The sequence below is a fragment of the Leptonychotes weddellii genome, chromosome 11, assembly GCF_054177405.1.
Source record: "Leptonychotes weddellii isolate Sample4059 chromosome 11, ASM5417740v2, whole genome shotgun sequence".
Classification (NCBI taxonomy): Eukaryota; Metazoa; Chordata; class Mammalia; order Carnivora; family Phocidae; genus Leptonychotes; species Leptonychotes weddellii.
The window spans coordinates 75871353-75898078 of NC_138379.1; the positions used below are offsets into that span (position 1 = coordinate 75871353).

General features: G+C 56.8%; 1 protein-coding gene across 4 annotated transcripts in view; it reads left to right on the forward strand.

Moving 5' to 3' along the window:
• KIRREL3 (kirre like nephrin family adhesion molecule 3) overlaps positions 1–26659 on the forward strand; it is a 525608-nt gene extending 498949 nt beyond the window's left edge. The window contains exons 7-17 of one of the 4 annotated variants that reach the window (XM_081799114.1): positions 321–426; positions 5822–5970; positions 7288–7415; positions 8588–8714; positions 12760–12860; positions 15002–15200; positions 16662–16697; positions 20116–20298; positions 21828–21937; positions 25549–25635; positions 26175–26659. In XM_081799114.1, the coding sequence (XP_081655240.1) occupies positions 321–426; positions 5822–5970; positions 7288–7415; positions 8588–8714; positions 12760–12860; positions 15002–15200; positions 16662–16697; positions 20116–20298; positions 21828–21937; positions 25549–25635; positions 26175–26618 (1670 nt within the window). In that variant the 3' untranslated portion in view covers positions 26619–26659. The remainder of the gene's footprint in view (positions 1–320; positions 427–5821; positions 5971–7287; positions 7416–8587; positions 8715–12759; positions 12861–15001; positions 15201–16661; positions 16698–20115; positions 20299–21827; positions 21938–25548; positions 25636–26174) is intronic. The other 3 variants (XM_081799116.1, XM_081799115.1, XM_081799118.1) reach the window with 3 other exon arrangements.
• Positions 26660–26726: the final 67 nt, after the last annotated feature.

A 26726-nucleotide genomic window follows, 5' to 3' on the forward strand; every position in this document is an offset into this window, starting at 1 on the left:
TTTCCCAACTCTCTTGTCTGAAGTGTTTTGTTCTGTCTAAAGGCAGGAAGATGGGCAGCATGCATCTGGGGGCCCAGGAAGCCATGCCTCCTGGCTGGCTGTTCATTTAAACACCAGGCCTTGAATCCACAGGGGGAGCCCTGACCGCACCACCAGGCCAGCTGAAGCAGGCACCCCCCGGGAACTTTCTGGGGACCATCAGGGTGGTGGCTGCTGGTAGAATCTCTGGCCTTTACCCTCCATGTCACCCAGGGGAGCTTCTTGCGCCAAAACCATGGACACAGCTCCCCAGTTTGCAAAGGAATCTCTTCTCTCTGCAGACCCCCCGCTTGTCAACCTGTCGGTGGAACCACAGCCGGTGCTGGAGGACAACGTTGTCACATTCCACTGCTCTGCAAAGGCCAACCCAGCTGTCACCCAGTACAGGTCAGAGTCCCGCTGACGAGGCACAGCCTGGCCCCTGGACCCCTCCACACCCCTGCCTATCACACGGGGTGTTGCTTGTGGTCCAGGGCGCGCAGCGCACGGGCTGGTTCACTGTGGGAGCCCAGGATCCTTCTCCCTTCCCCACACACCCATTCACCCCTGGTCAGGTAGACTTTCCCTTTCCTTCATGTACATGCGCACTCCCCTTCCACGGGATGCAGTGGGTATAACCTCTTCTGTTTGGAGAGCTTGGTTATCCCTTCTGTCTGAAAAGAGCAGAGAGGCTCAGAAAAAAAAAAAAAAAAAAAGGTAAAACAACCCGGAGAAGCAGTAAGATCAGAACCTAGATTCTAGCCATGTGCTCACCGAACTGTTCACCTGTGTAGGGTAAGATTTCTGGGACAGGAGGCCCTGTCCAGCAGGCGCCTCGGATCATGTCCACCCATGGCCCCTGTGCATCCCTGGCTCACAACACTGATAAAAGCACTGTGTTTTACACGCTCGTCTTTCCCTGTTGATGGAGCTTCTTGAAGGCAAGAACTGCAATTTAGCCACTTAGGGCACTCGGCATGGAGCACGGCGCGGGGCATGCAGCAGGTGCTTTATAATGCGGGCTGGCTCCTCTGGGCACCCTCCCGCCTGGGCACCGCCGCACGAGATTTCAAGAGACGCAGTGCCCTCAGAGATGCTCAAGGGCAGACTCGGACACTCACCTCCTTTAGACGCCCTGGGGAACTCGACACGGCCCTAACTCGGTCCCGTCCTTCCCCACCAGCCCAGACTTGATGGTGGAGCCCAGAGCGTCGCCTCTGCCATCGAGATGGGTTATTAAGCCGCAGCATCAGCTGGTGCCAGGGATGCTAATGGCCCCAGACTAGATAATCGGTCGGCCAGTGGGAGTGGAGGACAGGGACAACAAGAGGCGGCACAGACCAGAGGGCTCAATGAGAGGAAATGGGCCAAAGAGGCAGCCAGAGAGAGATTCAGGTTGGAAGCAAGGAGGAGCTCCCCGCAGTGCAGATAATTGAACTACACCGGGACACTGGAACCAAAACCCAGGAAAGGCGTGGAGTCTTTATCCTTGAGGATATTTTAAAATAGGATGCAAACCCATCTGTCCTGTCCGGTGTGACCGTTCCCTGGGCTGGAGGCAGGGGAAAGTTCGCTGCAGGCGCACGGCCTTGTGGGTCCAGGGTGGCGGGTGTGGTTTGGCTGGGATCTGGCATCTGTCTGGAAGTGACTAAAGATGCAAAACAGACACCCAGAGAGAGTCCCTTTCTCTGGGCTTCCTCTGTGCACCTGCGGGCCTGCGCTCGCCTCCTCTCTGCTGCCGACCAGGGGTCTGCTTACAATCCCTAAACGCCAAGCCCCACGTGCCCAGAGAGACCTCGAATACCCGTTTCTCTGGGCAGCCCCAGACTCCCACAGGCACCCAAGCAGACGCATCCCACGGTCACCCTCACAGCCTTCCCGGGAATGCCTGTGGGACCCCGGAGACCAGAATGTACAACTTCCACGTCTCTTCACTGCCAGGCTCCAGGTCATCTGAGGACCGGGTTATGGGAGGGCTGGGCAGCAGGCAGGGCCATGCTCCGGGACCCAGCAATGTCCCCCACCCCTCCCCTGCCTTCTGACCAGGACAGGGTGAGCGAACGCCCCAGAAGCCAGGCAGCGGGGCTTCGTCTTTGGGGCACCCCCCTCTAGAAGCGGAACACCAGTGATGATGATGATGATGAAGTTCATATCTCCTTCTGGAGAGATCATCATAAAGAAATGTGACAATAGGGACACCTGGCTGGCTCAGTCAATGAAGCATCTGCCTTTGGCTCAGGTCATGATCTCGGAGTCCTGGGATCAAGTCCCACATCAGGCTCCCTGCTCAGCAGGGAATCTGCTTCTCCCTCTGCCCCTCCCCCCGCTCTGTTCTCTCACTCACTCATTCTCTCTCCTTCTCTCAAATAAATAAATAAAATCTTAAAAAAAAAAAAGAAATGTGACAATACGTTAAGAACTAGTGAATCTAGGTGAAGGGAATATGGCAGTTAATTGGCCTATTCTTGCCATGTTTCTATAATTTCAAAGCGGTTTTTTTTTAAACTAAAAAGTTAATAAACAAGCACAGAGCATGCAAGTCTCCCTCTGCCTCCACCCCCCCCCCTGCAGCCCCCCAGGGTCCCGGGTCAGCCCCTGCTTACAGAGGCACAGCCGTGGGTGCGGGAAGGGGCAGGCCTCCCCACAGATGCTCACACTTGCGGCAAGTCACCTCCCTCACGGCCCTCTGATTAGCCAAATGCCCTGAAACACTTCAGTGTGGACCACACTCCCTTCAGGACTCCAGAGACTTTTTGGGGAAGCCTTTCGGGCAACTAGGAAAATTTAGGAGAAAAGAGAGTGGAGGGGCGGTGGCAAGAGGAGAGAAAGGAGGGCCCCCTCCCCCGCGCCCACCCACATGGGCCAGCCCCTCGAGGGAGGGCTCAGTCAGCAGGCAGATGGTGGTTCTAGATTCGGTGTTGGGCTCTGAGAGGAAAAGCCTTAAACAAATCTCCTCACATAAGGACATTGATTTTTCCCAACTGACTTTGACAAGATTGCAGGGATCTGTGTTTCACTTCCATATTCATCTTGATTGCTTCCTCCTGTGCCCCTCCGAGGCTCTGATCTCAGAAATTAGAACCATGCTTCCTCCACCCCAGCACCCGGGAAGGGGACATGGGTGGGAGCAGGTGCGGTGGACTGGGCTGTCACTTCAGCTGCCCCCCAGGACCAGGGGCCTGAGACGGGCAGGCCAGGTCCCGGCACACCAGGGAAAGCATCTCCCCACCTGCTGAGGCTCTCCTGCGCCCCCAAGCCCCCTACAGATTCCAGGGCCGGGGCCACCGCCCCGTGTGAAACTCGGGGCTATTTAAGGACAGCCTGTCAGCTGTGACAGCCAGGCCTCCTGATTCTGTGATATAAATAATTAATCCTCTTACGTTTGCTCCGGCCAAATTAGACATTGATTGGGAAAAGCTTAATCTGACTCCTTTTCAGAGGGGCTGGGGGCGGTGGGGTGGGAGCCACAGTGGAGGCAGGGCTGGGAGGAAGGGGCAGTGTGCAGGGTCCAACTGGAAGGAGGAGGAGGTGAAAGCTCAGCCAAAGAAGAGAGAGGAGAGGGAAGGGCTGAGAGAGGTGGCCTTGCTCCCGCGTCACCCTGGACCCTGTGGCCAGCCGCTTGAAGGAGGGGCTTGAGCTTCTGGAAGGGACCCCTACAGAGGGTTTTATTGGTGTGGGAGAGGAACATAAAGAAAGGGAGGGAAAGGATGGACTGAGCGAGATATGAACAGGGGACTCGCCTTGGTTTGCGATACCAGAGGGCGCAGCCCCCACAGCCTGCTCCTGCCTGTGACCCTGGGAGAGGACAGGCTAGGAATTCCTCCCGCGCCCCGTTGCGCCTCTAAGGAAGGGACAGGCCCTGGGGGGCTAAGGGCAGCCACTGCACAGGGGGCCAGGCTGGGACAGCACAGCCCCGCTGGGCTCCGGGCCTGTGCGAGCCCCAGCACTTCTCCTGAGCTCCTCGGGGCTGAGCAGGTGAAGCTTGCACCCTCAGTGACTTACGTGAGGGCCCCGGAGAGGAGGAGAAAGCCCCATCTTCTCCAGGAACTCCTCCAATGACAGAAGAGGACAGCCCTTCAGAACCAGCCCGCAGGTTCTGAAGGGCTAACCTACCTACCCGAGGCAGGAGCAGGCCTGGGGGAGCAGGAGGGGCTCACCCTGCCCTCCTCCCGGTCCCACCTGCTGCAGCCCCCCTCCGCCCCCCTCCGCTCCCCTCCGCCTGACCCCATGCTTCATTCAGCCGGAGGTTGGACGCTGAACCCCAGCCGTGTGCCTGGCACTGAATTCCTCTTCCTCAGGCAGGGGCTGTGCCTGGCTGTTAAGTCTGGTCATTAAATTAAAGTTAGAAATGGAAATGATTCATGAATAACTCATAATGGTTTGTTGGGAAGCTCCTTAAGCTCTCAGGGAGCTATGGTTTGCTCTGTTGTTAAACTATAAGTGTTATTATTAATCATGTTCTTAATAATTATGTGATATTAACTCACGATAATAACCACATGGTGTCAACCTGGGCGCTCCACGTGATGCCAAGACACGGCTGTCTCCTGGGGCTGGACGGGCCTTAGTGTGAAGCTGAGGGAGGGAAGGCAGGAGACGGTCCCCTCGGTACCACCAACGGCTCCAGGACCGAGAGAAAGGGGAGGTGAAGGCGTGGGCCACAGGGAAGCTGTGGTTACCGGGACTCATGGTCATGGGGTCACAATAACACAAACACCCCGAAATAGGCTTGGAATAGGAGGAGCCCGGTTGGAAGTTGCGTGAAAAGTTAAGTGTTGTCCACAGTGGGGTTAAACCAGGGGACGCTGTGAACTCTCTCCCTGGGGGTCTGTAGGGAAAGGGCCCCCCCACACGCACACACACACATGCACACACGCGTGCCCCTGGGGGCTCCCAGCACTGCCTCACGGACAGCAGGCTCCCCCCTCCCACACTGGTCTAAGGCAGTGATCACCGCCCCAGGGCCAGGACCAAGGCAACCCCGGGGCTTTTCAGTCTCTCACTCTGGTGGTACTGATTGGTGACTGGCGGATGAAAGACTTCACAGCCGTCTTCCTGCCCCTCTGACCAAATGAGGACTGATGGAGCCGGAGCCTCAGAGGAGTGAAGACAGGGTGGGAGGCTAGAAGCTGGGCAGGAGAAAGGGCAAGCGCTATCCCTGGGAGGGACGAGGGGGCACGGTGAAGGGACCCACCCTGGGGACAGGAGTCAGGACAGGAGAGCTGAGAGAGCTGGAGGAAGCGCCCTGGGGACCTCTGGCTAATACCCCTCCCACAACTTCCCACCTCGTCTGGAAATCAAGTCTGTGTGTGTGCACGCACGTGCACGTGTGTGGGTGCAGATGCACACGCGTGTATGGGCACGTGCCACTAGACCTTGGCCTCCCTCTTTCCCACTGGGGATCCCAATAGACAGGCCCTCGGTAGCGCTCAGAGCGGGATGGCCAAGCTGTCTAGGGACTGATAGTGGTTTATTCATTTCCTAGCCAGTCAGATGGGCCAATCTATTGAGTAGTCCACCCACCTCTCTCCAGAATAACCTGCTTGTCACCTGCGGACCAAAGCCTGTTGCCTCCAACACCGATTCTTCCCTTAGCCCCGGAAGTTACCCCTCTATGGAGATTCCTGCTGGCCACCCTCCCCACCCCGGCACTGAAGGATCTCTGGTGGGAGGGGGGCCTAGCCCTGTGCCACCCCATGCCACACCCCGCTTTCTAGCTTCTAGAGAGACGCAGCCCCCGGGTGGAAGAAACACCCTTGCCATTGGAGGAGATCCACAGCGGCACGCGGGGCCTGTGTTGCAGGTGGGCCAAGCGGGGCCAGATCATTAAGGAAGCATCTGGAGAAGTGTATCGGACCTCAGTGGACTACACGTACTTCTCAGAGCCTGTCTCCTGCGAGGTGACCAATGCCCTGGGCAGCACCAACATCAGCCGCACGGTGGACGTCTACTGTGAGTACAGTCGTCCAGGGGCATCCCCAGGCGAGCCGGCCCTGGAGCATCTCTGCTCAGGGGCTCAGGAACCTTGCTGGGCTCTCTGCACACCATAGAACCATGCCTCACGAGCTCACAGTGCCGCCCACTTTAAGAAAAGCTTCTTGGTGTGGTATTTCCGGCATACCTTGACCCTTGTAGTAACCCAGGGAGACAGGAATTATTATCCCCATTACTCAGATGAGGGGATGGAGTCCCAAGGTCACTCAGCAAGTAAGTCGCAGAAGGAGAACTGAGGCCAGGCTCGAGCAAATCCACTGCTGACCACAGGCCCCGCTGCCTCCCATTAGGGACCCGAGTACACCTCCCTCTGGTGGCCTGGCAGGGACCCCCTTGGGGTGAGCCAGCCCATCACTGACTGATGGGTTGGATGTGTTCACAGCAATAAGCATTAGCTCATCTACTGCGCTTTATAGTTTGAAAAGCACTTTTGCAAACTTATATCTGACCCCTCCCCTCACCCCCAGTGGCCTCAACAGAAAGTGCCACCACCCCCTTTTCAAGGGACTAATCCCGGTCTCCTGACCCTGGTTTTCACGTTCTTCGGCTCCTGGAAAGCAGCTAAGCAGCTCTCTGCACACCCTCCCGTCACCGTGCCTGAAATCCCACCATTACACCCACTCTGGGGACCAAGGCTTGGTCTGCAGGAGGCTCTGGTTACAGGTGGTGTGCAGCGGGGAGACGGAGAGGAGCCTCCATTAATGCTCACCAACACTTAGCAGGGGCCTGGGACCAGGCCCAGCTACTTCACCGGGGTTGGAGAAAGGCTGGGAGGGGCTGGAACGGAGCATAACCTGCGGGCTCGGAGAGGGTGGAGAACACGGGGAGAGGCTGGAGAACACGGGGAGAGGCATGCTTCCACCACGCCTTGTCTCAGAGCCCCTGGGAGGACCCTGGGAGGGCTCCAGGAGGTGGGCGAGGTGCACAGGGTAACTGGATTCCAGGTCCCTCAGCTGAAGCCTGGAGGAGATGAGCAAGGACCTGAAGGCAGACACAGAAAAATCCCAGGATTTCTGGGGTAGGAGGAAGTCCTCTCTGCCTGCAGGCTGGGGAGGGGCCTCCTGGAAGCAGGACAAAGGGCAGGAGATGGGGGCAAATCCCAGTAGAACTGGGGCCAGAGCACTTTTTCCTAGGGCTGTTGCTGCCAGTGGGTGGGCCTGAGGGAGGCCGGGCTGGGGGACTGGGGTCTCTTGCTTACTTCCCAGGTCCTTCAGACCCCTCTCCCAGAGCTCCCAGCCCACCAAGAGCCCTGTCTCCCCCTTACTCCTCTCACAGTTGGGCCCCGGATGACCACAGAGCCCCAATCCCTGCTCGTGGATCTGGGCTCCGATGCGGTCTTCAGCTGTTCCTGGACAGGCAACCCCTCTCTGACCATCGTCTGGATGAAACGGGGCTCGGGCGTGGTAAGTCCTCAGCTCACACCCCACAGGGGACCACCCGAACTGCCTTCTGGGCCCCTCTCACTCTTTGGCTAAGGGCATCAGTCTCCAGTGTAAGCTGAAGGAAGAAGGACCCCAGAAAGAAGAGAGGGAACCCCAGATACCCACATGTACCCCCTCAGTCCCAAACAGACTAACCATTGCAGTTTTGCCCTGTCACTAAACCTTAGAAGAAAAGCAGGTGGTCACCAATGCGCTGGGAGTAAAAAGTCTCTAGACAGCCTTTTCTACTTTCCCCGAATAGTTAGGCTATCCTTAAGCTTTTAAGTTAAGTTTCGCCGTCTTCCTGTGTTCCTCTTTTAAAATAAATAGGTTTTTTAGGATGTGTAAGTTTATCGGGACGCCTGGGTGGCTCAGTCGGTTAAGCGTCTGCCTTCGGCTCGGGTCATGATCCCAGGGTCCTGGGATCGAGTCCTGCATCGGGCTCCCTACTCCGCGGGGAGCCTGCTTCTCCCTCTGCCTCTGCCAATCTCTCTCTCATGAATAAATAAATAAAATCTTAAAAAAAAAAAAAGGATGTGTAAGTTTATCAGAAACCCCTCCCCTCAGGAGGACCAGCGAGAGCCTTGGGAGGGAAGTCAAGGGTGAGGCAGACAGAAACTGGCCTCCGTGTGGCCTCCTGTGGGCCAGACACCACTCCATCCTGTGAGCAGGGCTGCCCCGCTGTAGAAATAAGAGCATCAGAGCAGATAAGAAACTGCCCCAGGCCACGCAGGTAGTCACCACCCAAGTCAGGATTTGAACTCAGAGTTAGCTAAGGCCAAAGTCTTTGGATCACCCCCAAACTCTATCCCAAAAGGATATTGAAAATGACTCCAAAAAGACTGGTCCAGGAGGGGCCAGCCGGGTACAGGTTGGTGGGCAGCCTGCCTGTGTTTGAGAAAGCCTCCAGGCCCCAGCCGGGGAGTACCCGCTCCCCCACTCCTTGCACACTCCCCCCTCCCAGCTGGTGTGCAGCTGTGGATCTCCCCTGGACAGCTCACGGGGCATACTGTCTCCCACCCCACCCCTGCGCCTTACTGCCATGCTGAAGACCGGGTCACTTATGGCAGGCCCGCCTCGCAGCCCTTCTGGTTCTGGGAGACAGAAAGAGCCCGGCTCTGCTCTCCATGTCTGATCTTCTGCAATCCTCCCAGGTGCTGAGCAATGAAAAGACCCTGACCCTCAAAACCGTCCGCCAGGAGGATGCTGGGAAGTATGTGTGCCGAGCCGTGGTGCCCCGGGTGGGAGCCGGGGAGCGAGAGGTGACCCTGACTGTCAATGGTAAGGCCCCTCCCCAACTCATGCTAAGGGGATAGGAGGGGGCAGAGAGGGGCCCAAGGCATCTTGGTCCCAGGCATTGCCTCAGAGGGCCTGTCGTTGGCTCTGGGCCTTGCTTCCACCCCCAACCCTGGCTCCATAGCAGTTCTGTCCACCTCTTCAAGTCCGTGTCAAAGCCCAGGCCTGAGGTGAGGAAGGACCTGGCTAGTTGCGTCACCTTCCTCCTAAGGGGTCCCAGCCTTAGAAGTGGTAGCTGATGAATTTTATCCTGGCCAAGAGGAAAGGGTCAGAGGATCACTAGGCAGCCAACTTAGATCCCGTATCTACCCTCTGACCTTGACCTTGACCTTGGCCCTGGAGGGAATGTAAGGGAGCGTCTCTGCAACTCCTGGTTGGCCCCTTCCTGTTGCATGATAGCTGCTCGGTCCGAGAGACCGTCACAATTTCCACAAGATCAAGCATTCAGAGGGTCCTCTTGAGGGCAGAGTCATCACTTACCATAAAACCATTATAGCAGGAGAGGGTTTTCAGATGTCCCCAGAACACAGAAGACTTAGGGGACAGAGTATTAGACCAGCATGGATGATGGCATATAGAAGGTCACAGAGAAGCTGGGTCAGACCCAGGAAGGCTGTAGCACCATGATGGAAATCTGACGTCCCTGCCATGGTACGCACTCAGGCAGGGTGGGCAACCAAAGCTGCTGGCTGGAGAGAGGGAGAAAAGCGAAGGCCAAGCCCCTCTCTGTTTCCAAACTTCCTCAGTCCACTGGGTTTTTGGTTTCCCTTTGCGAGCCCCCTGGTCCCACAGAGTCTGCCTCTGGTCAAAGCCCTGAGGCTCTGAGCCGCAGTGGGACCCAAGCCCCAGACTCACCTTTGCAGGGCCTCTGGGTCCTGGCCCCAGATCAGGGCCCTAAGGAGGGGTTGAGCCATGTTCTGGAAATCTGCCGTCCTGGCTTCACCTCCACCCAGGAAGCTGCCCACAGGAAGCCTCATCTATTCTCCCCCTTTGCTAGAAAACTAAAACAAGCTTGGTGCTTCCTCAGCCATTCCCCTCTGGCTTCCCCATTAGCCAGCCCCGCTCCACTGATTTCTTTTCCTCTCCTCCCCCAGAGTCCTGGCAGCCCCAGAGGGAGGGAGAATCTACTCAGACCCCGGGTGCACTCACAGGCCACCTGTCCTGGGCAGAACCCTGACTCAGGAGTCTTCCTGCCTTCCCCCTGGGTCCCCAGGACGCCACCAATAAATTGGCACTGCAGGGCTAAAAATAACAGCATCTGATCGCGCCTCCGTATATCCATGGCAACGCAGACTGCAGCCTTTTTCTGCTGCTCCGTGTCTGACACTGAGCTCAGGCGCCAGGCCCCGTGAAGGCAGTGGCCTCCCCTGCTGCCCGCTCTGGGTGCTGGCCCATGACTGTGGCCAGCTCCCGTCTGCTGGCCCCACGACCAGCCCAGCGGGGCTGGGGACCCTCCAGGGTCCCCAAGCCTGAAGCTTTTAAGGGAACATCCCCATTTCTGGGGAAAACCAGGTGGATAAATGAGGGACTGACATTCCATTGTCACTTTAGATATCCAGGCATTTCCCAGCAGGGACAAAGTGGTTTCTTGGGAAGGGAACACACACCTCGCACACCTCGGGTGGACATTTCTCTTGGAAGGGACACCCCAGCCTGGGCCCTGGCGGCTACACAGGGTTTGATCTGCACCCCCCCAGGGATCGTGTGTCTATCCCCCTCCTCTGCCTCCAGTCCTTATGCACAGGCTCCCCTAGATCGGCAGGAAGAGAACCGCCCAAGGGATTGGAGTGAAGCAAGGAGGCAGTTTGTTTCTGCTGAACTAGGGTCATCTCGCCCTGATGCAGGGGGATGGCTTAAGTGGCCAGGGGGGAGAACCGACGTGGGAGAGGAATGATCTAGAGAACAGGTGGAGGGATGGCGAAGCCCTTTGGAAAGGGGCCTGGGCTGGGCTGAAGGGACCAGACATTATGAAAGGATCCAAAATGAGATGGGGTCCTCCTCACAACACACCCCAGCTGGTGGGCGACTGCTGCCCACTGCCTTTTAGGGAGTAAATTGGCGCAGGTCTTGCCTGGTTTGGCTCAAACCCGGGATCTGCAGGGAGGGGAAGATTAACCACACTACCACTGTGCTTTGACTGCCCAACCCCACCTTTATTCTGATTTCTTTTTTTCTTCTAAGAAGCCCTTAAACACTTACCCATTTGCCTGATGGCTTTTAGAATGCCTGAAAACGCCCCCAGAGAATTCCTAGTTCCTGGAAAGTGAAGGGGAAAAGGTTTTATGGTATCCTCACTTCCAGCCAGCAGCAAAACAAAGTGCCATCCAAGTTCCTAAAACATCAAGCCCTCCTGCCTTTTGGTCAAAGGCTTCTTGGAGCAAAAATACGTAAGAAAGACACTACACTGGGCTCAGCCCATGCTCAGAGCCACCTCAGGCTGGAAGCCGTTACCTGAAGGGTCCCCCACGTCCGCCGCATCCAGCTCCAAGCTGTTAGCCGTCCCAAACTCAGTAGCATCACCTGAGTGTCTCCAGCACCCACCCACCCCCACCCGCTGGCTGAGAGCTAGTCATAGAAATGCAAATCTGTTTTAATTAAGGCGGCTAATAAACAGCAATTATGTCTGCAGCAATTTCTGTTTTGTTCCCAGCATAATTTTGCCTGTCCTCCAGATCCCTTGCTCTAGCTCTTTCTCCTCCATTTTCGGCCACCTAAGACCCAACCTTTTCCCTCAGGGATTGGGAAGGGGGCACGAGGGTCTCCATCCCTACACCGCTTGTTTCAGCCGCCCCAGCCCCAGCCAGGAAGTTAGCTGAGCAAACAGCTGAATTCACTTCTCCTCCCTCCCCCCTTTCCGTGCCAGGTGGGCGTTGCACGGGAAGGACTTGGGTGAGATAAAAGGCAGAACTGGACAGGAGGCACACTCTTAGACTGCAGGTGGACTCTCTAGGCTGTGGGAGGAGGTAGATAAGACAGGGACTCTGGGAGACATCCATAAACATTTCTCCCCCTCTTACACACACACACACACACACACACACACGCTGGATGGGATCGTGACACACACACACACGCTGGATGGGATCGTGACACACACACACACACACGCTGGACGGGATCGTGACACACACACACACACACACACACGCTGGATGGGATCGTGACACACACACACACACACACGCTGGATGGGATCGTGACACACACACACACACACACACGCTGGATGGGATCGTGACACACACACACACACACACACGCTGGACGGGATCGTGTCCTGATCAGCTTTGGAGCCATGGTCTCACCTGGGCCGTATGGGTGCCTATGTGGAGGCAGGCAAGGCCAGGAACTACGGGACCTCCAAGACACACGTGAGATGAAGGTTGTGAACCCGCCCAGCGCATTCCCCCTAAGCAGGGTGATTCCCCCCTACCCCCCAGAGGAACACGAGCATTTCCTTCTCTTTCTCCCGGTTCCTCCCGGCTTTGCCCGGCCCTGCGAGGGCACCCAGTTTGTTAGGCAAGCGCGCCCTCTCCTGGACATGGGCAAGAATGGCTCGAATGGAACAGCCCACTAAGGCAGAGGTGGTATTAGTTAGAGAGGTAACATTACTTAGTATCCCTTCCTCCCCAACACTTCCCCTACTCTCTTCTGAGGTTTCCCACCTCCTTCATAAAGCTTTCCCACCCGCCAGGCAGAATTAGCCCCCCTCCTCTGGAGTCCGTTGGCTCTCCATGTGTACGGCGCCGTGGTAAGAAAACTCACCACCTTTTATGACGGTTATTTATGTCTTCTGGGCATTCTGACTTAGAAGCGTTCGCTCGTCATCCCTTGAGAGGGTTATGACTGACTGAACACTTAATTTATCTTTGAGTCCCCTGCCTTGCACTTTACCTTGCACATACAGGCCTCCAGTAAATGTGTGCCGAAGGGTTGGATGAATGGGTCAACTTCTGAACCCCGTCCCAGAAGGGTCCAGCCAGGCACCTGCCTTTCCTGATTCCCTGGTGTGATGCTGTCTCCCCAACAGGACCCCCCATCATCTCCAGCACCCAGACCCAGCATGCCCTGCACGGGGAGAAGGGCCAGATCAAGTGCTTCATCCGGAGCACGCCGCCACCCGACCGAATCGTGAGTGCTCTGGGGCAGGGAGGGGAGGGCTGGGGGACTCCCCTGGCGGCTCATCTCAGACCGCCCCTTACAACCACCAGGCCTCTGAGCTTCCCATCCTCCGTGGGGAAAATTATACCTGCCTTGTCTCTCTGGGAAAGGCATCATGAAGACAGTGTGCTCCCAGGGCTGGTCTGCAAGTGTCTTTAACTCTGCTCTGCTGTCCAGATGTGCCCTAACAGTAATAACAGTAATGCTTCCAACCAAGTTCTGCGTCCTAGGAGCAGAGGGGCAAGTGAGGGTAGCAGAAAGGAATGCTAAGTGATTGCTTCCCTTTCCTGGGTTCAAGGCCAGTCTTCGGCAAAATCCTAGACAGAGTGTGGTTTATGGTCGGCAACCCCCTTTCTTCACCCCCCCAGAGTTCTCCTCTGTTAGCCTCCAGGTGCCCGTGGATTGCCCCGCCCCACTTACCAAGTTCTCCCCCCCCAAAAGTATCATTCCATTGTCCCTCCCTTCTGCAAAACTCATCCCCGTCCCTGCAGTGCTTCTAAGGCCTCCTGAAGAGTTCACACTTGGGCCCTGCCAGGTGTTTGCTTTTGTAAAAGCCAGGGTCTTCACCCAAGTCCATCTGAAACCGGTGGGAGCCCAGGCACGAAAACAGAGAAGGGGAAGCATTTTCTAGCATCAATGGAAGTCAGATACTATTTCAAGTGGTCCCCGATGCCTAGCGTAGTCCTGATAGAAGACTGCCCCAGGGTCAGCTCCACCAGGGAGGACGTAGGGGGTGCACACTGAGCAACCGGGGCGTGTGCGTGCCAGGGGCTGGGATGTTGAAGCTGTAAACGCTCAAGGTGTCATCCTGTAAACTCCAATACGGTTAGGGCATCACGTGTGTTACACACTTTTTCAGGCATTCGGCTCGTTCCCTGTCTGAAAAATTCACACGCAAATTGCAAGAAGTCATACATAGAACTAATGCCCCTGTTCCCCTCGCCCTTCAATTTTTTTTAAGTTGTAACTGTAACCCATGCCCATGGGAATAACCCGTTCACCATTGAGCGTGTTCGCACGATCTTTCTTTTCATAGAGATCTAACTCTTGGCCCGCGGTTCTCAATGGGACAAGTTCCCCTCCCCCCACCCCCGCCCAGGGGACGTTCGGCATTGTCTGGAGACATTGTCGGTTGTCACAATCCAGAGGGGTGCTACCAGCACCGAGCAGATGTTGGCCAGGGATGCTGCTAAACTTCCCACAATGCACGAGCCAGCCCCCACAACCAGGAGTGTTCCGGTCCAGAATGTCACCAGTGCCAAGTCGGAGGAAGCCCTGGCACCTCACCCACCACCGCCGAGTGCTTACCCGCAGAGACTGTCACATTCTCCCGGATGCCGCAAGCCGGGCCTGTGTGCCCGGCGCTCACACGCTGACAAATGCAGAAAGGCTCCGAGAAGAATTCCACTCTCAGCCTTAGAAACTAAGACAGGTTGGGCGCCTGGGTGGCTCAGTCGGTTAAGCGACTGCCTTCGGCTCGGGTCGTGATCCCGGAGTCCCGGGATCGAGTCCCGCGTCGGGCTCCCTGCTCGGCGGGGGGTCTGCTTCTGCCTCTGCCCCTCCCCCCTCTCATGTGCTCTCTCTCAAATAAATAAATAAAATCTTTAAAAAAAAAAAAAAAAGAAACTAAGACAGGTTAAGATGGTCATGAGTACAACTCTTGGAACCTATGTTTGTACCAAGGAGCAAAGTGACAAAACTAGGCTCAGTCACTCTGGGGCTGGTCTTCTTCTCCCACCTGCCAGGGCAGCCGAGGGCCCGCCGAGGGCGGGGGGCTCCCATCGCTGTCACAGGGTTCCCTGTCTGCCCGGAAGGTGTCCCAGGGAAGAGCCACAGAAGGCCCCCTGTCCGTGGAAATGCCCTCCGGGGTGGCCCAGCCTTCGTGTACGCGTGCATGGTTATGTGCGTGTGTGGTCTGGTGTGTGTGTTGTGATGTGCGTTGATGTGTGTTGCGTGCACACGTCTGTGGCATGTTGGGATGCGTGTGAGGACCCGTGGGCATGATGCTGCTGGATGCGAGCCTGGCAGCTCCCGGCCTGGAGCAGGGAGGTGGCAGGGCGGCGCTGGCGGGGGGGTGGGGGTCTCCTCCTCACTCTGCGCACCTCGGACAGGCCTGGTCCTGGAAGGAGAACGTGCTGGAGTCGGGGACGTCGGGGCGCTACACGGTGGAGACGGTCAGCACCGAAGAGGGGGTCATCTCCACGCTGACCATCAGCAACATCGTGCGGGCCGACTTCCAGACCATCTACAACTGCACCGCCTGGAACAGCTTTGGCTCCGACACGGAGATCATCCGGCTCAAGGAGCAAGGTGGGGGCCGCCAGGGGATGACAGGACCGGCAGGGCCCCAGGCAAGGTCTTCCAGGGTCTTGAACCAACAAAGCCCAGCTGGGGCCACAGGCAGGTTGAGCCCGAGGACAAGCCACAGAGCACTTCCTAACTTATTCCACAGCCTTGGTCAGGTCACAGGAAGTGGCCCTCCGTGGTCCAGTGCCCCCAAGGCCAAGGCACACCAGGAAAGGAAAGGGGGAGGAAACCTGCTTAGGTTGGTGGTTCTCCAGGATGGTGTTTCAGGAAAAGGTGACCACAGAGGAGCCTTCCAGCAGCTTCTAAGGGCCCTGGCTTCTGTGCACTCGGCATTTCCCTAGTGTCCTTAGGGGGGTGTCATCCATTGAGGAGTGTCCCTGTGGGGGTACACCAGGACGGATGTGTTGGGGAACCTGGCCCAGCCCATTAAGACAATAAGCCAGTCTGGTTCCCCAAAAGTCCGCCAGAGGGTGCTCATGCTAAGCTAAGGGGTAGTACTTAGGCTGCCCCCAACCCCTGGTACAGGTTCAGATCCCCTGCAGTTCCTCCAGGACCATAGAAGACCTATGGACCACTGTGCTCTGAAGGGGACACTGGCCAGAGGGCAGCGCTGGGCAGGAGGGCTCAGAGCTGCTGGGCGGGCGAGGAGGTGGGGCAGGAAGGCTCATCCCCCCTGTGACGCCGTGTACAGACTGCGCATCTCCTGGTCAGAGAGATGCTGAGAACTCTAGTCTCCGCTTCAAGGTCTCACGCGGACCACAGGCTGGGAGCGTCCGAGGGGCACCGCAGGGTGGCTCTGAGCTGCTCGGCAGACAGCCAGCAGTACACAGGGCCTGAAATGGGCTGCAGATCTTGCCCCTTTGCCAGGGGGGCTCAGTCTATGGCAGACAGGGCGGTCCAGGCTCCTCGGCCCTGGCAGTGTCCAACCCCTCCAAGATGCAGGCGCACCCACAGGCTGTCAGGGCCTGGCAAGAAATTCTGGGCCAAGCAGGTGGTCTCAGCTGGACCCCTCGGACCTCAGCGCTACCCTGCGGATCAGTGTCTCCTTACACCTCTTCACTAATAGTGCTGCTTTGCATAATGCTTTGCACATAATTTGCATACTATCATCCACACATCATCCTAAACCCTCCCAGTCCCCCGTTGCTTGCCCTCCATGTCTTCCCCTGAGTGCCCCCACCCCCATGCCCTCCCCTTAGTGTTCTCACCCCACCCTCTCCAGACACCCCCCTCCTCCCAAGCCTTAACTTCTCTCTCTGGTCCCTACCCCTCTGGAGTCTCTTCTAAGTCAGTCTGAAAGAACGCCCCGTTCAGTTCAGCTAGCCTGGGTCTGTTGGGTGGTCCCGGAAACATGAGAGAGGAGGGAGACCCTCATCCCGATCCCCACCAGGTGGCCGGCCCCAGGCCCACCCCACCCTGGCCAGCCAGGCCCTGGCTGTGGACGCTTGCTTTATTTCCAAACAGGTTCGGAAATGAAGTCGGGAGCCGGGCTGGAAGCAGGTACGGAAGGAGACATGAGAACTCCCCGGGCTGGGAGGAAGGGACCTCTGGGCTAGTGGGGGAGGGACCCTAAAGGGGTAGGGAGGCCTGTGCAGGCCACTAACTTCTCTGCCCTCCCCCCACCTCCAGGCTTTAGTGCAGCCAGAGCAGGGAGAGGGGTTCCCAGCCAGCTGGGGCTAGAGACCCCAGAGACCTATCTCCTCAGTCGCCGATGCCAGAGCCCACAGGCTGCTGGCAGCCCAGGACACCGGCTCTCACTCCTCCCCCTCTGTCCTCCCATCCCGTCTCTTCGGAAACCCTGGCTCCTCCCCTCTGGGTTCAGCTCGCCCCTGGCCTGGCCTCCCTCTGTTTCCAGGCTCTCCCAGACTCTTCCCGCTTCTCAACATCATCACCAGCTTGGCCATGCTTCCCAGGACGCCAGGGCCTCCCAGCCCCTGGGCCTGCATAATCCATGCTAATCCATGCTTTCTGCTCGCTGCCTCCTCCCCCTACTCCTGCCTGCCTTTCCCCCAGTGAAGTGTCATCCACCCCCGGGGCTGAGGCTGCGGGGCAGTGCCTCCCTCCCCACGTGCCCAGCAGCAAGGTGGTCCTCAGGCTCCCAGGGTTGAGTTGCTCTGTCTTAGGATCCCACACGCGACAACCGCCTCCACTCTCCAAGCAGAAACCCAAAAAGAGAATCAGGACGTTGCAAGCCAGACTCCAGGGGGCCGACAAGGGCCGTGAGCAAGATGTGGGGGTCCTCTGCCACATGGACCCTGAAGGAGCTAGGGCCCGCCAGTCCCTTCATCAAGCTCCTTGTGGGGCCCACACACCCTCCCCTCTGGGCGGATCTGCCCTTTAAGAGCACCCGTCCGGGCCCAGGCAAGCTCCCAGAGGCAGCACATGGACCCCTGCTGTATTCTCCCTCAGAACCACTCCTGGCGCGGGAGGTAGTTTCTTGTCTTCTTGTCTCCATGTCACCCGTCTGTTCACACTCACCTGCAGCTCCCCGACACCTTCTTTCCTGGCTGAGACTCCTCATGCCCAGTTCCCCTCCTTGTTAGGAGGGGAGGCTGAGCAGGAGGGTGGCTCCTTCCTCCGGGCCCTCTCCAGGGAACATCCAAGAGGGACAGCCTGCCCAGGCGGCCTTGGCCAGAGCCCAGGTAGCCAGGCAAGGAGGAAACACACACAGACGGGCTGCAGAGGGACTGCCACCCCAATGGTCCCCCTGACCCCAGCAGACCCTCCCTCTGCCCCAGCCCACCCACTCGGAGACAGTTCTCCAGATAAGATGGTGCCGTTTAACAACTGAAGGAAATGTGGCCTCACAAGATGCCAGGGTCAGAAGTCACCTTAGATACTGTTTCCTGGTCCTCTAGTTGGACGGGAGAGACAGCGAGGCCTGGAGAGCTTAAGGAACCTTCCACAGTCGTCCTTTGGCTTTGAGCTCAGCTGAGACAAGACTCGAGTTTTTCCAAGGAGACTTACTAGGAATCAAGGAGGAACCAAATCGAGCCCAAATTAATAAAATTCAAAAGTACAGAGCCAGTGAGCTTCCAAAGCAGTTTTCCTTGCCTATCAGAACTAAAACCCAAAGACAGAAATCATCTACGTACCAAAGCAAGCTCATGGGTCTGACTGAGGTCTACTGAGGTAGGTCCCCTTTGTCACTCCTGACTGTTGAGACCAACCCAGACACCTCCCATTTTCAATCCCTGCATATTCTCCGCAACCCCCCTTCTCCTGTCCCCTCCCCTGCCACTCTCACAGCGGTCTCGGCCACCAACAGGCAGCTGATGAGTGCACTGTTGTGCACATCCAGCCTAGCCACCAACGCTGCCCACCCCGGGCACCTGCTCCTCCCACGAGGGGCCAACCCGCCGCCACCGCCCAGCTGCACCTCCACGGGCCAGGGCTGGACGGTTTCTTCCTCTCTTCCCCTCTTTAAAGCAAACAACAGCAATGAGAGGCTAACCCACAGCCCAAGATGAAGTCCCAGACATCCTGCAGTCATCCACACTGACAATGTGGGGCAGGTTAGGGGGCAGGGAGCTCAGGCTCTAGAAGGAATTTTCTTCTCATTCAAGGTTCTGACCTTGCTACATTTCTCCTACCCCTCCAGAAACGGGAGCAAACACTCAACTAGGACTGGTGCCAGGCTCAGTTTCAAGGCCTTTCCTTGCAATCACTCATCGAAACCCTGTAACCACCCCCTGAGGTGGGCATTGTAATGATCCCATTTTAGAGATAGAGAGGTGAGGTAAGTTGCTCAGAAAAGGTGCTGGCGTCTGGGCTGTCCAGAGCACGTGAACTTTGGAGGATGCTGTGTGATATAGCAGACGGAGCTGGGGAGCAAGAGGAGGCTGGGATTTGCCCTGGCCTTCTGCAGCTCTGTGTCCTTGACTGAGTCATGCGACCTCTCTGGACCTCAGTGTTTCCATCTATAAATGGGAGGTTTGGATTCAGCAGGCCGTAAGGTCTCCCTGCCTCCAAATTTTCTAATTCTATTCCCAATGGACTATTCGGGGCTCCAAATCCTGTACCCCAGCCCACATGTAGCCACAGAAGGGCCAGGGCTGTCTGGAAGAGCACACACACAACCCCCCCACCCCATATACCTTCCCCATCCGCATCTCCACCAGGCTAGGGCACTGAACAGATAAATTCAGCAGGGAGTGAGGGGCTTGCCTAGCTGGAGTTCTGGGCCCCTCGAAGAGAGGGCTACCAGGATGCCTGGGGACTGGCCCGGGAGGAGAAGGAGCAGAACTGGGGGTGGGGGGCCAAGGAAAAGGAGCATTTCTCCTTAGAGAGGTGGGGGGTGAGCTGCGATCCTGACCGCCCCCCTTGCAGCTAAGACTTGGGCCTCTGGCAGCTACTACCCCGATTCCCGGCAGGCCCGTGAGGACAAGCTGCCTCAGGCCTGAGAACTCTCTAAAAGCTGGTGGTCCATGTCCATCCTCTGCACCTGGGAACGGGAAGAGAAGGAGAGCACAAACCAGGCAAACAAGGGAAGTGACCGTAGTCGTTTTTCAAAAAAAAATAAAAAATCCAGGACTTTCTACTCTCCAGCCCCCGCATGATAGACTATTCCTGGTTTAGTACAGAAGGGAGCTAAAGGGTACCCCAGCCTTGCTTCTCATCTCCGGGTAGCCCTCCCTGGCCCTCCCCTCCCCGTATCTGCTTGCCTCCCTCCCCACCCACCACTGCTCCCCTCTTCCCCAGTCCCTCACACGCCCTCCTCGGTGGAGGTGACCCCTGTTGGAACTCTGCCTGGGCCTGCCCAGGCCCCACTCCCACCCCTCCCCAGGCACTTCCTAGGAGCGCCTGAGTGCAGGTGTCTGGCCCCAGGGGCTGCTCCCGAGGAAACTGGGGAAGGCCCTCGTGGGGAGAGTGGGTTGTCCCCGATTTCCCATGGGCTGTGCCTGCTTCTCTCCCACAGAGTCTGTACCGATGGCCGTCATCATCGGGGTGGCCGTAGGAGCTGGTGTGGCCTTCCTCGTCCTTCTGGCAACCATTGTGGCCTTCTGCTGTGCCCGCTCCCAGAGAAGTACGGGAGGGAGACCCGGGATCTCAGGGAGGGGGACAGAGAAAAAGGCCAGGCTTAGACTGCTCCGGAGAGCAAGTAAGCAGGAGTGCCGTGAGCAGGGGGCCCTAACCCGCTGTGAGCTGCTGGGGTAGGGATGGGGTCTTTGGCATCTTCTTACGTGCAGTGCTTTGCGTGGTGTGTGGCACGTAGTGGGCACGCAACTGATGTGGAACTGGACGGAAGTGAGCTTCGTCTGCCAAGGCCGTCAGCCAGCACTTGGGATTGAGCACCTATGGCTGGATGGAACCGTGGAGAACTCTGGGAGGGGGTTGGGGGAGAGGTGGCTTGATCCTTGCGCTCCAGGTTCTGCTAGTCTAACCAGAGAAGTAGGTCAGCCACACCGAGGGGGAGAAAAGCCCTCAAGGAATCCCTCTGTGAAGACTTTTAAAGGTCTGCAGTCACTAGCGATAAAATTCTGGTGCCCAAGCACTCTTGAGGAATCACGCGGACCTGGAGTTCCAGCCCGAGCGCAGCTCTGACGCTACTTGTCAAGGGCGCGATGCGCGGAAGTATAAACTGGGAGGACTGCGTGAAGGAAACCAGTGGGGACGCGGGCTTCTAGCCCCGCCTTTTTCTGCCACCAATGGGGCTCGCGCTTCTAGCCCCGCCCTTTTTTGCCACCAATGGGGGCTCGGGTTCCTAGCCCCACCTTTTTCTGCCACCAATAGGGGCTCAGGCTTCTAGCCCCGCCTTTTTCACGCGAGTCTGGGCAGGCCGCAACTGTTCCCGGCCTCGGTTTCCTTGCGTGTAATAGTAAGGGATTGCGTGATGAGACTTTTATGACCCCACTGGCTCTAACGTTCGATGATCCTAAGGCACAAGATGAATAATCAGAGGAAGCCGACTCCCTCCACCACTTGGATGTGTTAGAAGAAAGCGGGGTGTCCCCAACTAGGTTTCGTCCACCCCAAGCCTAGCAGCCATGGCTCTCCTGCTTGCCCCCGGTGATGTGGTCTTGGAAGCTCCCTGACCACCCTCTCAGTGGAAATTATAGGGGAGCATGTTTTAGCAAGAGTCTTCTACAGAGCTCCCTGACTCTCAATCAGCTGCCTCCCCTAGAAGCCTGTAAAGTCTCCACCACCGAAGCATTGACCCAAGAGCCGGACCGCCACGTGTCAGGGATGTGTCTGCTTTGGGCGGGGGATGGACCATGGGACCCCGAAGCCCCTTCTGACAGTAAGATTAGCGATTCTCTGAATGGAGAGAGAAGAGCCTGGTAGAGTAGGCCAGGGAAGACTTCTAGAAGGAAGATAAAAAGGACCTAGCTCTGTGAGGCAGATGAACGGACGAGGATGGCCTCTCAAGCCAGGGCAGCAGAGTGGAAGGCTGAGGTGCACCTAACACGACCCACAGAGAAAGAGAGCTGAAGCCCCAACAGCCCACAGCACATCCAGACAGGTGTTCTACTGAGGTGGCGGCGGGGGGGGCTGGAAGCTACTGAGTTCAGGGGCTGGAGGGTGAACCCTGGGGGTGGAGGTGGGGGGAAGTGGGGGCTTGACATCTCAGGCCCTGACGCCTGAGGATGGACTGAACCTGTCATCTACACTTTCCTATTTTACGTCCAGATCTCAAAGGGGTTGTGTCGGCCAAGAATGACATCCGAGTGGAGATTGTTCATAAGGAGCCTGCCTCCGGCCGGGAGGCTGAGGAACACCCCACCATCAAGCAGCTGATGGTGAGAATGCCATCTTATCCCCACCCCATCCCGACCTCTGTGCCCCAAAGGTCCTGGTCCCAGAGGCTTCTTGGTGGCCTGGATGCTCCCGAGAAGCAGAGCATCGGTCAAGATGTGCCCTCCTCCCATAATAGGTCAGGCACCCACTCTCCGCCAACGAAGAGTTATTGTCTGTCTGCTACATTGCACTTGGTGTTCTGGGAGACTCAAAGCCATCTAAGATGCCGTCCCAGCTTTCAAAGAACCTGACTGTTCAGTAGAGAGACAACACATGCATAAAGTGCCATAATATGTTGTCACTTAGTACATAATTCTATACACACATGAATATGATAGGTATTCAGTACATGCCCTGCCCCTCCCCCAAAGCCAGCCCCAAAAGTCTACAAGAAACACAGGTTCCTCTTCAGGAACCGGAGTACTTACCAGAAGCAAACTCATAACGTCACTTCTTCAGCAAACCTAAGCCTGCCCCTCCTCTTCCAGATTCCTGTTACTTGACCATAATCCACCCAGCTGTACAAGCAGGAACCTGGGAAACTGTGCTAGAAAACTCTAGGGCATACTATGTCATGGTTCAAATACCTTGAGGGAGTAGCAGCAAGCCTGGGGGTGAAGAGCAGGGAGCCTGCCTGTGCCTCAGTCTCCCCACCTGTGAAGTGGGGATGAAAGTCATAGCGCACAAGGCCGTGGTGACGGCCGAATGAGTAAACCCATAAAGGGCTTGGAGCCTGTAGAACACAGTAAGTGCTCAGGACATGTTAGCCACTGTGTGGCTGTAAAATCACCCTTTCCCTTATCTGTCTCCGCTCTGGTGAGCAAGCTGCCTTGTTCATCCCCGAGACTCGAAAGACTCGCAGCCCCTGGTGGAAGCTCACCAACGTGATTGAGCTGAACTGACATTTTCCTCACCGGGTCTTTTTCTTTCCAAATTTCATTCTCTGGTCCTTTCAGTTCCACTTCAGAAACTTTCTCAACATGTGTGCCCTTGCCCCTGTCCCCTTATGATTTCCCCGATGGGGCCTCATCGTGGCTCCCTGGACTAATACCACAGCCTAGTGGTCTCACCACCTTTTTTTTTTTTTTTTTTAACCACCTTATTCAATCCACCCTCCAGAGCCCCACAAAAAGGGTCCTTCTAGAATGCAAATTGGATCCTGTTACTATCCTACTTAAAATCCCTCAGTGGCTCCCCCTGTCTACTAGATAAAGTCCAACCACCAAGCTTGTCATCAGGCCCTTCATGGAGAGGTGGCAGCTGCTGGCCTTTCCAGCTCCATCTTCCTACTAAATGGACCCGGCCCTCCAGACATCCCAAAAACTTGATGTTCCCAGCTTTTGAGTCTTTTATACCTCTGAGGCTTTACACAGGCCTGTTGATCTTGCCTATTAAATTTCACATTTTCCGGGCGCCTGGGTGGCTCAGTTGGTTAAGCGACTGCCTTCGGCTCAGGTCATGATCCTGGAGTCCCGGGATCGAGTCCCACATCGGGCTCCCTGCTCGGCAGGGAGTCTGCTTCTCCCTCTGACCCTCCTCCCTCTCGTGCTCTCTCTCATTCTCTCTCTCGCAAATAAAAAAAAAAAATTTCACATTTTCCTAGGAGAATCAGCTCAAATGTCACTTCCTCCATCATTGTCCATGCTTGTCCCTCCCCCTCTCCCCCTCCCCACTGCTGGCAGAGCTACACACTTCCTGCTCTCCTCAAACATGTTGCATGCTCCTCTTTTATAGAGCATTGCTGGATTACACGTCAGCTCCCCAATTATCTCAAAGTTCCAGAAGGGCACATTCCCAAATCTATGCGTGTCTGTTTCCCCCAGGCCAAACACAGTGCCTGACACAGGAGAGCAATTAATCTTACAAGAGTGGAAACCAGAGCCTAGATCCAAGAAGGAATGGATGTCTCTGTAGATGAGCTTCATCAAGGCTGGTGTGGAAGTATCCTGACCTGTCCTTCCTCCCCAAAAGGACTTTGAATTCCCTCCCATTGGGACATCCTGATTGCCTCAGAGTGTCTGCACACCCTGTAATCCAAACCCTTGAGAAAGAGTGGGCGTCACTCAATAGTCAGTTAAGAGGGTGTGTGGGGCGCCTGGGTAGCTCAGTTGGTTAAGCGACTGCCTTCGGCTCAGGTCATGATCCTGGAGTCCGGGGATCGAGTCCCGCATCGGGCTCCGTGCTCGGCAGGGAGTCTGCTTCTCCCTCTGACCCTCCTCCCTCTCATGCTCTCTGTCTCTCATTCTCTCTCTCTCAAATAAATAAATAAAATCTTAAAAAAAAAAAAAAAAAGAGGGTGTGTGAGGTTGGGTCGGGGGAGGGACCCTGGCAGAGGGGCCTGCTGGGAGCCTCCCCTCCCCCACTTCCTCCACCCCCTGGCCCCTGTAAGGCCCCAACATTGATGAGAGGCAGGCTTAGAAGTTAAATCTGGTGGGAAAGCCCTCCAATTCAGGCAGACACAGAACATTTACCGGAGCCCAACCGGAAGAAAGCAGCATCAGTGAGGGTGAAACAGAATGGAAATCCTCTGGCTGATGCCATGAGGCTCCAAAAAGAGACCAAGAAAGTGAGTCACAAGGGAGAAGAAACATCCCAGCTCAGAGAGTGGGTGGGAGGCTGTCCTAGATCATGTCATATGCAGAAGGGCCACCCGGGAAGCATCTGTGAGCCACAGGACAAGTAAGCGTCACTGTGGTTATCCAGATTCATGTACCCATCGTGTGCCAAGCATGCTTGATTTTCCACCTTCCATCTAACTGTTACTTTCATTTTCAGTGATCGAGAGCTATGCCATTCCATTCATTCATCCAACACAAACATAACATTTGCAACAGCCCTACCGTCTATCAGGCACTGTGCTAGGCATGACAAATTAAAACAGTTACCTGTGATTTCACCCCAAAAGCATTTTGGTCAATGACCACAATAGACAAGGTGCTGTGCCAGGTGGATTGGGGACCCAAAGAGAAGCTGGAAGTGATCCTTGCCCCGAGGTTCTTTGGCCTCTGTTAGGAAGGTAACATTTAGTACATCGAAGCCATTGCTATGAATAACAGGTGTGGCCCATGTTGCCGGCATCTCACAGGTAGTCCTGCACTGTGATTCTTTCCTAAGACCTTCACGGAGCCTAGCACTGGGTGATGAGCTGCCCTGCTGGGACCCCAGCCTGTGCCCTCTGAACCCAGAGGTTCTGTAATTATTTATCTACAGACCCAGCTCCCTGTTGTGGATAGCTCTATCTTAACGTCCCTCAATGTGTGTATGCCTGGCCCAAAATTCAGTAAATGCTCAATGAATTGAATTGAATCATCCAAGTGAGATCTCCGGAAGTCATGCCCTAGCCCAAGGGAAGAAAGTGTGGTCTTAGCAAACTGCACCCCCCCACACACACACACACACTCTTCCTGTCTCTCCCTGTCTCTCAGGACGGGGATCCAGGAACAATGAGGACATCTGGGATCTCCCCATGCCCCATGCCAGCCAGGGAAAGGAGGTGGGGAGGGGGAGACAGAGATGGCAAGCTTCTTTTGAGTTCATTTCTCTATCTTTTCCTTGGGGGAAGTGGGCGCTTAGCCCACCTCCAATCCACTGAGCAGCCATTTTCGGGTTGTAGATGGACCGGGGGGAATTCCAACAAGACTCAGTACTGAAGCAGCTGGAGGTTCTCAAAGAAGAGGAGAAGGAGTTTCAGAACCTGAAGGTAAGAATAGCCACAGGCTGGAAGTCACAGCTGTGGAATCCTGACTTCAGCCCTGACGCCTTAAGGCCCAGATCCAGAAAACAAGGACGGGAAACGAGGAGGCCAGAGGTCACCTTGAGGACAGGTGCCTATTCTCTCTCTCTCTCTCTCCCGGAGGTGGGACGCTCACCTGCCCCAGGAGGCGGGAGAGTGAAGGCTGCGGCCCCACGGTCTTCCTCTCCCACAGCTTCCTCACAAACACCGTTTTTAAATTAAGTAGCCATGTTCTGGACAAAAACACAAAAACCCTTCAAGTTCGGCTTCTCCCCCGCCTTTGCCCCGGCCCGACCTAGTGGCACGTGGCGCGTGGAGCGCCCCCTGCCGCATGCCCTCGGGCTCTCGCCCCCCCCTGCGGCCGCCGCAATCCCCGCCCGCCCCTGCCCGCCTTCCAGCCGCCGACCCGAGCCCGCCGTTGTCCCCTTCCTCCCCGTGCCAAGGAGGACCGCCTCGAAAGGCTGTGCCCGCCGGGTGACGCTGCTCTCGCTCTGGCCCCCTCCCAGGACCCCACCAATGGCTACTACAGCGTCAACACCTTCAAAGAGCACCACTCGACCCCCACCATCTCGCTCAGCAGCTGCCAGCAGGACCTGCGCCCCGCGGGCAAGCAGCGCGTGCCCACGGGCATGTCCTTCACCAACATCTACAGCACCCTGAGCGGCCAGGGCCGCCTCTACGACTACGGGCAGAGGTTCGTGCTGGGCATGGGCAGCTCGTCCATCGAGCTCTGCGAGCGCGAGTTCCAGAGGGGCTCCCTCAGCGACAGCAGCTCCTTCCTGGACACGCAGTGTGACAGCAGCGTCAGCAGCAGCGGCAAGCAGGACGGCTACGTGCAGTTCGACAAGGCCAGCAAGGCCTCTGCCTCGTCCTCCCACCACTCCCAGTCCTCTTCCCAGAACTCCGACCCCAGCCGACCCCTGCAGCGGCGGATGCAGACTCATGTCTGAGGATCCCAAACCGGCGCTGGGGAGGGCTGGGGAAGCGGGGGGGGGGGGGGGGGGGGGGGGGGGACGCGGTCGGAGGATGCAGCTGAGTGCGCTGTGCTCGGTGCTGGG